Source organism: Saimiri boliviensis, chromosome 1, assembly GCF_048565385.1.
Source record: "Saimiri boliviensis isolate mSaiBol1 chromosome 1, mSaiBol1.pri, whole genome shotgun sequence".
Classification (NCBI taxonomy): Eukaryota; Metazoa; Chordata; class Mammalia; order Primates; family Cebidae; genus Saimiri; species Saimiri boliviensis.
The window spans coordinates 206,975,232-206,988,758 of NC_133449.1; the positions used below are offsets into that span (position 1 = coordinate 206,975,232).

The following is a 13,527-nucleotide window of genomic DNA, read 5'->3' on the forward strand; positions in this document are numbered from 1 at the left end:
TTTGCTAGTTATAACATTTTTATACAAAACTGAGTTAAAATTCAGTATGACAATAAACAAAAATAAAATTTACACAAATCATTTATGATAGCATCAAAACTATAAAGGAACTAGAAATTAATCTGACAAACATGGTATAAGACAATTATTTGGTGAAAAGTAATTGTGGTTTTTGCTATTATTTTTAAAGAAAAAAATCATGATTTTATTTAAAAAAGTTAAATTCAGAAATAAACCAAGTCTTTAGACTAGAAAACCCAATACTGAAAAAGTATCATTTTTCTCCAAATTGATCTGCAGAGTAATAATGTAATCTCAATTAAAATCTCAAAGAGTCTTTTTAGAATATTATAAAGTGATTACAAAATTTACATGAAAATGTGAGAAACATGAAATATTCAACATAATCTTTAAGAATAACAAAACTGGAGGAGTTCTGTACCAAATATGTTTATTATAAAGCTATAATAAATAACACTGTGGTACTGGTAGAGAGAGAGAGACAAACAGAGCAATCAAGTAAGACTAGAAGTTAAGAAACCAATCAAAATACAGACACAATGCATGTCTGCAGTATCAGAAGTAGTACTATAGGCATCAGAAAAAGAATGAACTCTTGAATATATGATTCTGGGGCTTGGCTATTCATAAAGTGAAGAAAACAAAACTGGACTGCACATCACATGTACCAAATCCAAAAAAATCAATGTCAGTGAATTAAAGGTTTAAGGTTATTCATTCTAAACACTGGCCTTAAAATTCAAGCAATCTAAACAAAGGATAAAATTCAAAAGTACTTCAAGATGCATAAAAGTGTGGTCTATACAAATCATACTTTAAGGAATTTAAGCCATTTTCCTATGCAATCGTTAAAATAAGAACTATTTATAGTACATTATAAAAAAATCTCTTACAGAAACCTCAGGAAAATCTAGAATCATACTAACTAAACACTGAGAGTTCTGCCTTCATTACCTCTCTGGAAGCTGGTCTATATCCATAGCCAGAAGGTAAATTTTTGTCTTCTTCACAACCTTTGGCTCCTGGACTAAAGTGTAATTCAACATGAAAGCGTTCCTCTGAGGAAAGATCCTAAGAAATATGACAGAACATTTTTAAAATTAGAAACATTAAGCTCTTTATTTATATCCAGAAAAACACAAATCAAGAGTTCTGTTTACCTTATTAGGATCTTCATAAAGCATGATAACAATCTGAGTCATGTAGTTGAGCTCGTTGACGACATTTAAATAATCCATAGCTCGTTTCCACTGTTCATCCTTTGATTCCTGAACAAAAGATATATGTGATAAGCATTTTCTCAAACTGTGTTACTTAAAAGCCACTTTATTGTCACTATGGTAGCTTGTTTAATCCTAATGATACCACATAAAGTGAATACTTATTATATGTACATTTTTTCAAAATAATTGCACTACATTTAAAAGTCTTAGAAACGTATATAAGCTAGTTTTGGTAAAATATTTTTAAAATCTCTTACCAGTACAAGTTTGAATACCCCTAATTTGAAAGTCCAAAATCCAAAATGCTCCAAAATTCAAAACTTTTTGAGCACTAACATGATACTTGAAGGAAATACTCATTGGATCATTTTGGGTTTTCAGATTAGGGATGCTAAACTAGTAAGTATAATGCAAATATTCCAAAATCCAAAAGCAATTCCAAATTCCAAAAAACTTCTGATCTCAAGCACTTCAGGTAAGAGATATATAACCTGTATTAGAAGTTCTAGTGGTAACATTTTTTTTTTAACTGCATATACCAAACAAAAAATAAAGAATTTTTTGAAATATAATACACACTACTGAATTGTAAGGGTAAGAGACAGTTTTTAACTTTTGTTAAGTCCCAAAGCACCTAGTATATTCATAACCACAGAATACTATCTTAAAACAGGAATGCTATTTTTTCCCACCATTGTATCATTCATGTATGCAACATAGGCCTATCAATAAATATCCCAATTACACTGAAGTGATATTCAAAAATCAGCAGGAGGAGGCATATATAAATTCTATTGATCTTACCATCTCCTTCACCATTCCTCCATCTTCATTCTGAGAATCATTGGTCTTTAAATATGTAATCATAGAGCATCAGAACTGAAAAGGATCTTAGAGAACATGTACTACAAGCATTCAAAGTAGAAAATTCTATCTGAAAAGGCAAAACTACTCAAAGTAAAGTCTATAGTCAACAGTTAACAAGATTTACTTAAACCACACGTGCATCACAGATAATTTCCTTTGTTGTATATTATATAACTACATTACAAATATATAAAAGCACAACATTTCCTTTTTGTATACAATAAGAGTATATAATATTATGGACTTTAGCACAGAATGTGCCTTGTTTTAAAAAGCAAATTATAAGACCACACATTGATTGTATGTTTTTTAAAATTCAGCATGTATTTTATTTCTATTTCAGACATTATACTTCCATGTGTGTGCACATGCATGTGTGCAAGTTTAGAAGGTAATATGTGAAGAGATGTATTTTTTTCAAAACTGATAAAAACATAAATTAGCATTACTGAGTATCACTAAATTTAAGTTACCATAAATGGTAAATTTAAATACTGAAAAATTTCATTAGATGAACAGATAATTGATCTTGTGATTTTGTGATACTCCAGTTTTAAGAACACCATCTAATGGCTAACTCAACATTGCAGTTACAGATTTTGCTAGGTCTTCTCTAATAAATAGATAAAATTAAGTAATATTTAATAGCAAATTTCAGAACATAATTAATATGTAAGAAGCCACAAAAATATTTTTTAAAATTAAGGCCCCATTATACATAGTCCTGAAGTCTTGTTCATAATCTTAGTTCCTTAACAAAACTTAAAAATAATTCTACAGAAAGATTTTACTGAGTTCATTTTGAATAACTAAAAATTACAACTGGGAATATACTAAGATTTTAATTACATTACTTACAGATTCTTGTAAGGATAATAAAAGTTGGGATAATAAAAACAAAACATTTTGGTATAGACTTTAATTTTCACCTTAGTAAATACATGTAATTATTTTCCCCTGGCAACACTGATTTTTAAAATAACGAAGTTGTTCAGTTTTTTTTTGTTTGTTTGTTTTAGAAATACAGCCTGAATTCAATATATGCTCAACAAGCTCTAGATCCATGACTCCCACCCTAGTCCAAATGACATCTTTTTGGACCATTGTAATAGTTTTCTAACTGGTTTCCTCATATCCACTTTCGCCTATCTATTCTCCACACAACAATCAAAGCTTAAAACCTTTCAATGGCTTCCCAATCCAATCAGAACACAAGGCACTGGCTCTTCAACCATATCTAATGTCATTTTATCCAATACTTACTATTATTCTCCAATCATAGGCTTACTATCAGTTCCTGTATTCTTTATGCTCTTTATACCCTCCATATATATGAAAAGGGACCATGTAAGAGATGTACCTCTCCTCCTCACAAACAATTCCATCATTACTCCTGGATATATAAGCTTTTGCCTTGCTAATTACGGGTCATTTTTTCCCACTAATCCACATATTTATGTAAGGATGTTACTTTGCTATTCTTTAGTGGGACAAAAAAAACAAAAAACCAAAAGAAAGAACATATGGATTTGGAATTTTGACTGGAACAGAACTTTGAAACAGCCTTTGGGTAACTTTGATAATTACTCTCAAGGACCAGTAATAAGATTGATTAGGAAACAGACATATACCAAGTCATTACTATATATTTCACTGCCCTTCTTTTAAAACAAAACAAAATTGAATAATTTTATTTTACAGATCACTTTGTATACTGATGTGCATAGATATATATACCAATATATGCACAGAAAAATAAAGAAACATTCTAATCTTTTGGCTAGTTTAGAGATGATTGATTTAGATGAGATTCTGGACTTCAAGTAGTATTACCCTATTATACCATGGTACTGAGTGGAGTGGGTGGCACTGAGGGAGGTGTTAAGTGAGTTTTGTATGAATTATTGTGGCCAATGGGTATCACTGCGGCTTATTTTGTGTTTTCCAAAGATGGCTGACATACACATTCAATTCTACATACTCTTCTTAAAATATGACAGTGACATTCAACCCATCTAGTGATGTGGGGTATTTCCTCTCCCTGTGAACCTGGATGAATCTCTGATTGCCTCAACCAAGAGAGCTCAGCAGAAGTGATGCTATATGATTTTAGACGTTAGGTCATAAAAATGCCATGCACTTGCACCTTGCTCTCTTAGGAAGCTCACTCCTGGAACTCAGCTGCATTATTTTGAGGAAGCAGGTCACATGAAGAAGCCAGATGTAGGTGTTCTGGTCGACAACTGCAGCTGAGGTCCCAGCTGACAGCCACATGAAGCACCAAACAGGAGAGAAAACCCTTGAGATAAATGAGTCCCAGCCACTGTCTGACCATAACCTCATGAGATCCTAAGTGAAACTTCCTAATTGATCCCAGTAAACCCTCTAAACAATATAAAATAAAAATGGAATGACTGTGGCTGTTTTAAGCCACTAAGTCTTGGTAGGTCATTACATAATAGTAGGTAAGTGCCACAGTGTCTAACCAAACACAAAGTCCCATCAATTCTGACCCCTAAATGACTCAAACTCACCAGGCTTCTCTTTACTGCCACCAGCCTATAAAATCACCTAAAACACTTTATATTATTGTTTGCTTAAATGATCTTCTCTGAAGAGAACATCTTCATCCCTAAAATCTAGCAAAATGCTTGAGATATATATATATATATATATATATATATATATATATATATATATATATACACACACACATATACATATATGAGTCCCTTGAAAAATGACATTAAGTAGTAAAACTTAAGAATGAATTACTAAAATTTCACAGTAAAAATAGCAGTTAGTGATTTAATTACAAAATTAAATACACTTGTTAGACTGAAATAACTTATTATACTTACATTGCATAAGGCACCATAGCGAAGAATAGATAGCAAAGAATGTACATGACTTTCACTGGTAAAATATAACCTAGTACGAACATGACGTTCAGGAGACAGAACACCTCTAGAATACCTAAAATTAAAAGGAGACATGCATTTAATTCGAAACATGACCATATAATAAAAAACTTACTAAATATTGAAATTATTTTCTAAAATAAATTTTACTAGAAGTAAAAGACCATAATTAGTAAATTATTATTCTTCCAACCACAATAGCGGATTTATCTTAGTGCATATTATTCTAACATGATGCAAACTCTAACTAATTAAGACCTCTGAGAGCAAAGAACTTAATATTAGTCAAGTACACTGTAAACAGGTCATTTTACCTCCTTTAGTAGCAATGACAGAGGCCATAGACCTAAAGATGCTCACAGACATTAATGCTGCTAAATGGACATTGATGATCCCATGTGAATGATTACATATATCCCCTCTTCCCCATTCACCTTAGTTTTCTCTAAACTGGAGCAAAAAATAACTTAGGTTGAAAGTTATTAGGAATATCCAGGTAATACTATTTTCACAGTATGTCAATGATATACTCCTTACTTCATAGGACCATCAAATTAGGGCATAATTTAAATCTGAAGTATGTAAAAATAGATGCCTAGAGATTTATATAATCAGTACAGTTTCTTACACAGGATGAAGTTTATTTACAGTGTCATCATCTTGTGTCCTCTGAAGGTCTGAGCGAATTTTTCTAACCAGAGGAGTACAGTAGCCTTTGGCAATCTCCAGTTTTTCAGCTTTAGTTATGCCATATTCCTGAGCAGAAAACACATGACATTAGAAAAAGGATATAATGACAAAGAACTCTAAAAAATGCACTCCTAAATTAGTCTAGTGAGAGACAAATATTTTATCAAGCCTTTTTTGAATATTGGATAACTCCCAGTTTACATTTTTTGCAATTGCAAATGTGTGATTTTCAAACTATTAAGTATAATTGGAAGGATTTTGTGGTGGAACTGAACAAAAGTCATTAATTTCTGAAGGGGGAGAATGAATGGATGAATGTAATTTTTATGACTAGTATTCACTATGTCAGAAGGTTTTAAATGTAAAAAGAAATGTGGATAAAGCCACAAACGCTAAAGCACAATATGTAATATATGAAAAAAAAATTAAACCTTGAGATTTTTATCTTTCCACATGTCAAAGATTTAAAAGGCTGACATATTCTTCAAAACCTTTGGCCAATATTTTAAAAGTTTTAGCTTGCGGTGAGCAAAGATTCCATGAAATTATCAAATTTAATGACATAATCATTATGAGTTAATTGGATTTGTAAGGAATGAGCATAATGTGAAGTGTCCAGAAAACATAGTAATTTTAAGAGTAATTACAATGAAAATTATAGTTCAAAGTAGCAAAAGAGGAGAAAGATAGAAGGGAGAAAAGTGGGGGTAGAGTGGGAAAGAAGAGAGAACAAGGAAGAGGGAAGAAACACACATACCTTCTCTCTTCAAGTTCATTCTAGGATATCTCAACTTAAAGTCTATTTCCTGATACCAGATACCTCCAGAAAGATTCACATGGAATAACATCAGTATAGACAATAGATCTCAAAACTGCCTAATAAAGAAAATGCTGACTGATTACAGATGAAAGACCTATGAAAAAAAAACTTCTAGCTGGGCATGGTGGCGCGTGCCTGTAATCCCAGCTACTCAGGAGGCTGAGGCAGGAGAATTGCCTGAACCCAGGAGGCGGAGGTTGCGGTGAGCCGAGATCGCGTCATTGCACTCCAGCCTGGGTAACAAGAGCGAAACTCCGTCTCAAAAAAAAAAAAAAAAAAAAAAAAAAAAAAAAAAAAAAACTTCTTGGGGTGATTTACCTTAAACTAAAGCTAAGTTAGTTCGATAATTTTGCCAATGTAGACGACTAAATAGTGAATATGCAACAGTGTGTTTATGTGTAAATGAAAGAAAAATGTTGGAATTAAAAAATCATCAGGGAAATAATTTTTAAAAAATTTGTTATTAACAAGGTATGAGAAAATAGATTTTCATACACTGCTGGTCTGCGTAAAAATTGGTTAAAGCTTCTGAAGCTAGAGAAATGGTCTTGAGTGAATGGAAAGACATGTGCAAAGAGAGTGAAACAAATTTTAAAAGTCTAGATTTCCAAATACGAGTTAGTTAAATTAATTATTCTTATATTCATACCATTCAGCCATCAGGAATAATAATGTATATATAGCTTTAATGGCATGGAAAGAAGTTCTTTAGGCTAAATGAAGGAAAAAATTAGGTTGTAAAATAGTATGCTTTTCTGATCCAGTTTTTTGTAAAGAATGTATTTGCTATATATATGCATTTATGGAAACAATTATATGTAAATGAATTTAAGGAAAGAGGCCTTTAAGAATATTCCAAAACATTGACATGTTTTTCTTTTGTTGGTAATGTTAGAGTAATTTTTTTGCTCTATCTGTATTTTCTAGTTTTATAACAAAGAGATTACTTTTATAATCAAGGAATCTCTCTAATCAAAACAGTGACATATTTGCTCATCTGCCTCTATCAACTAGGACCAAAGAACTTTTAGATACCCAAGTTCTCATATGTAGTTACAATATTTGTGCCACAAATAGAACTGATTAAAATACCAGATAAAGCTACTTAAAGACTTTCTATGGTGATTTCAATAAGAATGTCACTGAACTTTCTTTGGCAAATGCTACTATAAAGAACTGTTTGCATTTCATAATCTACAGATAACCAAACAAAACATCTTCAAATTTCAATTAATATGTGTTATCTCAATTAAGATAATTTTAACATCAAATTTTGTCTTTAAATGTTTTTATTTACCACCATACCATCATGGCTATAATGCATTATTTTTAAACCAGGGACCCAATTTTCTGAGGTTTAAGCCTGGTTAACATGTGAAATTTTGATTCTATTATAACATCAACACCTATCAAAATTAGTTTTACTGTTAAAATAACTAAAACAGATCCTATGTATCACTTAAGCCTAGCTATGATTGCAATTACATAATTCACACAGCATAGACATAAGAATTAATCAATCAATGTAAGAGTAGAAACTGTTATTTTAAGGCATAGTATCACTTTGAAGTACACCAGAATGCATGTATATACATTTCTCTTGCACAGACAGTGATACCCTGTTAATCTACATTAGTTTATTCTAAACAAGTTAAAATTTTATATTATTTGACTGAGTCAAGTCTTGAAGCTTGAAATACTCTTTATTTGCTTGAGAACTATGTATACAAAATTCTATTTTTTATTACAAATCACATTTCATTATAAATTACTGTAAATATGTTTATAATTGTTATCTTTTTGGTGACTGAAAATACCTGCCTTCTGTCCACAGTTTTCAGATTTGTGAGGGCTAAAGTAACAAAGCAAAATAATATTTATTGAACTGATTCAACACTCTGAAAAAAAAAAACCTCCAAAGTTTCTGTTACAATAAAGATTGTCAAATGAAAAAGTTAGGAAGATAAACCACCCAAAGCTGTCCTCTCCTCAAATTACAAAAAAAATCTCAGGACTCCAGAAAAGCATATGAAAAGACCTCTTCTTTTAAAATTATGAATTTACCAAAAACAGAACTGATTTCTGTAAACTTGGGCATAATTTTGTCTGAAGAGTCAAACAATTTCAAAAATAACTCATCCAAGAAAAATAATTTTAGAGTTGTCTTCAAATAAATTCTCAGACCATCGTGAAGAACTAACCTAATTGCAGCAAAGGGAATTACTGTAATAGACTGAGAACAGCTGAGCTTTTAAGAATTACTTTGAGAGATACAAATGATGACTCCTTTATAACATACTAATCTTTAGTGCTTCTTCTGATATTTTAAAAAATTCATTATAAATATTTAAGTTACAAGGACGTGGTGAAAAATGTCTTTAACTATATAAACAATACACATGAAATACATATACCATCTAAGGAGGAGAAATGACCATCTAAAACACCATTAACACTTGAGTTTTCTTTTGGTCTCAACTCTTAGAAACCAACTTTTCATTCCCAATTGTAAAATATTTAGTATATATAATGGAAAGAGTAGAGGGGTGAGATTAAATAAGTAATGCAATGGCACAGACATGGTTATGCTAAACATTAGACAAAGGATTGTGTATTTATTTAGCCTCTGAGCATGTGATACATTCAGAAATATTGAAAGCCTACCTTGAAAAGTGCTTATAACCTCCATAAATAATCTTAAAGTCTTATATTCAGAGCTAATTGTTAAAAAGCATACTTATAAAACCAAAACTTATTATGCAAAATAAAACTTATCTTTTACAGAATAAAACTTACCTTTTTTACTTGGTAAATGAAAGAAATTATGAAGGAATGAGTCCTGTTTCCTAAGTATATGTAATTAAGGCCTAAAGACATATTCTTAAAGTCTGAGATATTTTCATCTTCTTTTAAAAATAACTTTTAAAATCACAGATTCATAAAGTAATACCTAAAACTGTCTATATTATATATTTGACCAAACAAATATATAGTTCTCTTTCATGTTGAAGAAACAAGCTAATTGTTAACATGTATACACATACCTAGAGGTAAGTTGTACTACTGTCTGAATTCTCAGTTTTTCAAAATCTATAGTTTTTCCTGTACTGTCTATGAATATTAGGAAAGAGATGCTGTTATTTTAACCATTTTTATACATACATATTTGTAAGTTAGGCTTTTTGAACTTTTTTCATAATCTTTTTTTTATGTATTTTGTATTTTCTGGCTTTCAAACTTGATGTAGTACACAGTTGGAATCTGATCTACTCCAACTTCCTCTTTACAATATACAAATAATCTTGTACTGAGTTGAAAGAAGGTACAAAAACAGCATCTGGAACTGTGCTCTTCTAACATATTCCTGATCTCAATATGTTTTGTCACCTACCCCTTTATTATCAATCTAATTCTGTTTAATTGCATTTTAGTTATTTGGATTCTTGTTACAACTTTATTTTTATTCTCCTATAATGAAAAGACCCATGTCCCCTAAAAGAACAATTATGTATACCTTGACCTCTAAACATTATTTTCAAAATACTTTTGCATAAAGTAAAAAGAGCTGCAAAAAATTTTACATAAGGCCATAAGTATCTTTATGTCTTACTCCCCACGTATTTCATTATATACATGGTAGACACACAACAGTGTTCAATAATTTATTTATTCCATACTGCTTTCCATTGTTTAGTTTGTTCACATATTATTACTAACAGTATTAATTCTTAAATTTTAAAGATCTACTACATTCATATGGCAGTGAAAATACTCTCTATGCTACTATGATACAGACACGTCATTATAAATTTGCCAAAACCCATATGTACAATACCAAGAGTGAACCCTAATGGACTACGGACTCTGGATGATATGTCAGTGTAGGTCCATCGGTTATAACAAATGCACCATTCTGGTGGGGGACAATAATAATCGGGGGAGGACACGCTATGTAGAGGCAGGGGGCATATGGGAAATCTTTGTACCTTCTGTGTGATTTTGCTGTGAACCTAAAGCCACTCTATTAAATACAGTCTACAAAAAAAAGTCACTGTAATCAAACTATTAGAAAATCAAATAATGTGATTAAAACAACCATAAGAAGCTTAAAATATAAATTCATAATTACATAATTTCCTCTTTAAAGTTACTGGTTTTCCAAGGACATAAAAACCAATTACCTCCTTTTTATCCACGAACAGACATTTTTAAAGTATCTATTTATTCAATATTAAAAAAAAATTGATTCTTAAGAATGACTTACCTGAGGGATAACAATATCTGCTAATGCCTTCGAAAGCCTATATAACTCCATTGTGTTTTCTAATTTCAAGGAACCATTATGCTGGACATCATATTTTATACAGTCATATATATCAGGGATTTTACTAATATCATATCTTCCGTTCTTCATTTTAAAGTCTTTCTCTAACTTGGACCATCTACGTAGCATGAGCTCCAATGTTTCACTATGGTAAAGCTGAATATCTAAAACAACATAACATTTTTAGTTTATGCAACTTAAAAATCTAATTTAGAATACATATTAAAATGTTAGTAATTAGAAACTTTTTAAAGTCTCAAAAACACAACTGTACGAAGTTAGGGAGTTACCATAGACATACATTATTAGCAACCATGTTTTTTACAGACTTAGACAAAAGGTTAGAAAGTGGAGTTATAAAAGATATTTTCCATATATTATAGACTTTAATAACAATAAGAAGAAAAAGAGCAACAATTATAACAAAGTTCTTTTAAGCTCATCTATTTCTGTACTGCTATTTTTATTAGATTTACATAACTAAGTGAATAGGCAAACTATCTTTAGCAGAAAGGAACCTCAGACATTCAAAATAGTCTAAATGATCCATTTTCTGCCAGAATAAACCAAGATGCCAGAGTTGTCTAAGTTATTAACCAAGTAAGCTTTGGGGCCAGAGCCCAGGTCACCTTCCTGTTGCTTGTTCCTTCTTATTAACCTGTCTATTTACTGTTTAACTATATGGCAATGCTGCATAATAAGATAATCAAATGAGAATATTTTATTTTCTCTTTCATGCTGTCATGGATAAAAACCACTATAACTTAGCCAATATTATTTTGCTGGCTATACATTAACTCATACTATACATAACGCTCAAGAGAGGCTTGATTTCTTAAGATTGGTAAATCTTAATTGGTACTTAATTGAATAGTAACTTTTATCTGCTCTATGCTCTAAGAAGAACATTTACCTGATGATTTGGGATCTTCCATTCGATGTCTGATTTGAGAAGTCAAACTCTGAATTAAGGAATAAACTTTATCACAGGTCTTCACAGGATTTTTAATTAAATGCATTGATTTGATAACAGAAATGCTTCCAGATGGAGTAAGCTACAAATGAGCAAAGTATATATTTTATATCTGGTTATACCTAACTGTCTAAGAGAACAACATATACATACAAAACTTTCCAGCAGCTGGAGAATAATTCCATAGCAGAAATTAAAATGACCTCAAAATACAGCTGACCCTTGAACACCACAGATGTGAACTGTGTAGGACCACATATATGCAGGGTTTTTCCCTAAAAGTTACACCAAAGCTTCTCCTGCCTCCCCTTCCACCTCCTTTACTCCTTTCACCCTTGAGACAACTGACCAACCCCTCCTCTTCCTTCTTCTTCTCAGCCTACTTAATGTGAAAATAAAGATGAAGATCAAAGACTTCCATGATGATCCACTTCCCCTTAGGAAATAGTAAATATATTTTCTCTTCCTTCCAATTTTCTAAATAACATTTTCTTTTCTCTAGCTCACTCTAGAATTTTCTTAATATTTTCTTTTCTCTAGCTCACTCTATTGTAAGACTGGAATATATAATATAAAATACTGGGGAACTTCCAAAAAGCATGTGGAAAAATTGAATTAAAAAATAAAAGTAGGCTGTGGATGGTGGGCAGCCGGGGTCTGTGAAGGATCCCAAGATGGCTGGGGAAAAACTTGCTCTAAAAACCATTGACTGGATAGCATTTTGGGAGATCATACCCCAAAACCAAAAGGCCACTGCTAATTCCCTGAAATCTTGGAATGAGATTCTAACCTCCAGGGTGGCTGCTTTATCTGAGAATCCACCATCTATTGACTGGGCTTACTACAAGGCCAATGTGGCCAAGGCAGGCTTGGTGGATGACTTTGAGAACTTTAATGCCCTGAAGGTTCCTCTACCAGAGGATCCATATACTGCCCTGGTGGATACTGAAGAAATAGAAGATGTGAAGTCTTGTGCTGAGTGGTGTCTTTCTCAAAGGCCAGGTTGAGAAACAGATGGAGAAGTATTAAGAAATTAATTCCACTTGAACAGATGATCCCTGAGTACTTGAATGATCCCAGAAACCAAATTGGACAAGCAAAAGTATCCCTATTGGCCTCACCAACCGATCAAGAATTTATAAAATTGAGTACAGGAGGCGGCTCTGGTCCTTACGTTACATATTCTGGATATTCAAAATAAAAGTATACCAAAATAAATAAATAAATAAATAAATAAATAAATAAATAAATAAATAAAAGTAAAAAACTTTATTTCTCAACATAAGGTGTCAAGGTCAAGATACTTTTATAAGCGGTAATACCAGACATTTAGTCCAATTAGTCTATTCCTAAAAAACTGAGGATCCTAGGAATTTATCCATGTCAATGGGGTATTTTTTACATTATTAACTGAAGAAAAATGAGTGCCCTTTAAATTTTTTTTAAGATTAGGAAACAAAAAGAAGTCAGAAGGAGCCATATCGGGACCACAAGGTAGATGCCTAATGATCTCCTCCCAAAACTGTCCTTGTTGGGAGGAATAAGCAGGAGCATTGTCATGATGGAGAAGGACTATGTAGTGAAGATTTTGTGGGTGTTTTCTGCTAATGCTTTGGCTCTCTCAAAACAATCTCATGATAAGCAGATGTTATTGCTTTTTAGCCCTCGACAAAGTCAACAAGAGAAAT

The 13,527-nt window shown here is 31.7% G+C and overlaps 1 protein-coding gene and 1 pseudogene across 22 annotated transcripts in view; one reads left to right on the plus strand and one right to left on the minus strand.

Annotated features, from left to right (window-relative positions):
• The window catches only part of PPIP5K2 (diphosphoinositol pentakisphosphate kinase 2), a 78,208-nt gene that overhangs the window by 23,997 nt on the left and 40,684 nt on the right, over positions 1-13,527 (minus strand). For 13 of the 22 annotated variants that reach the window (XR_012512954.1, XM_010340056.3, XM_039468005.2 and 10 more), the window contains 7 exons: positions 11,780-11,921; positions 10,807-11,030; positions 5,661-5,788; positions 4,973-5,087; positions 2,049-2,093; positions 1,182-1,289; positions 976-1,092 (listed from right to left, as the gene is read on the minus strand). Coding sequence is in view for 21 of the 22 variants with exons in the window: in XM_010340056.3 (XP_010338358.1) it covers positions 976-1,092; positions 1,182-1,289; positions 2,049-2,093; positions 4,973-5,087; positions 5,661-5,788; positions 10,807-11,030; positions 11,780-11,921 (879 nt within the window). In the remaining variant the exon portion in view is untranslated. The remainder of the gene's footprint in view (positions 1-975; positions 1,093-1,181; positions 1,290-2,048; positions 2,094-4,972; positions 5,088-5,660; positions 5,789-10,806; positions 11,031-11,779; positions 11,922-13,527) is intronic. The other 9 variants (XM_039468011.2, XM_039468003.2, XM_039467995.2 and 6 more) reach the window with 1 other exon arrangement.
• On the plus strand, positions 12,514-12,981 carry LOC101033831 (ATP synthase peripheral stalk subunit d, mitochondrial pseudogene; annotated as a pseudogene).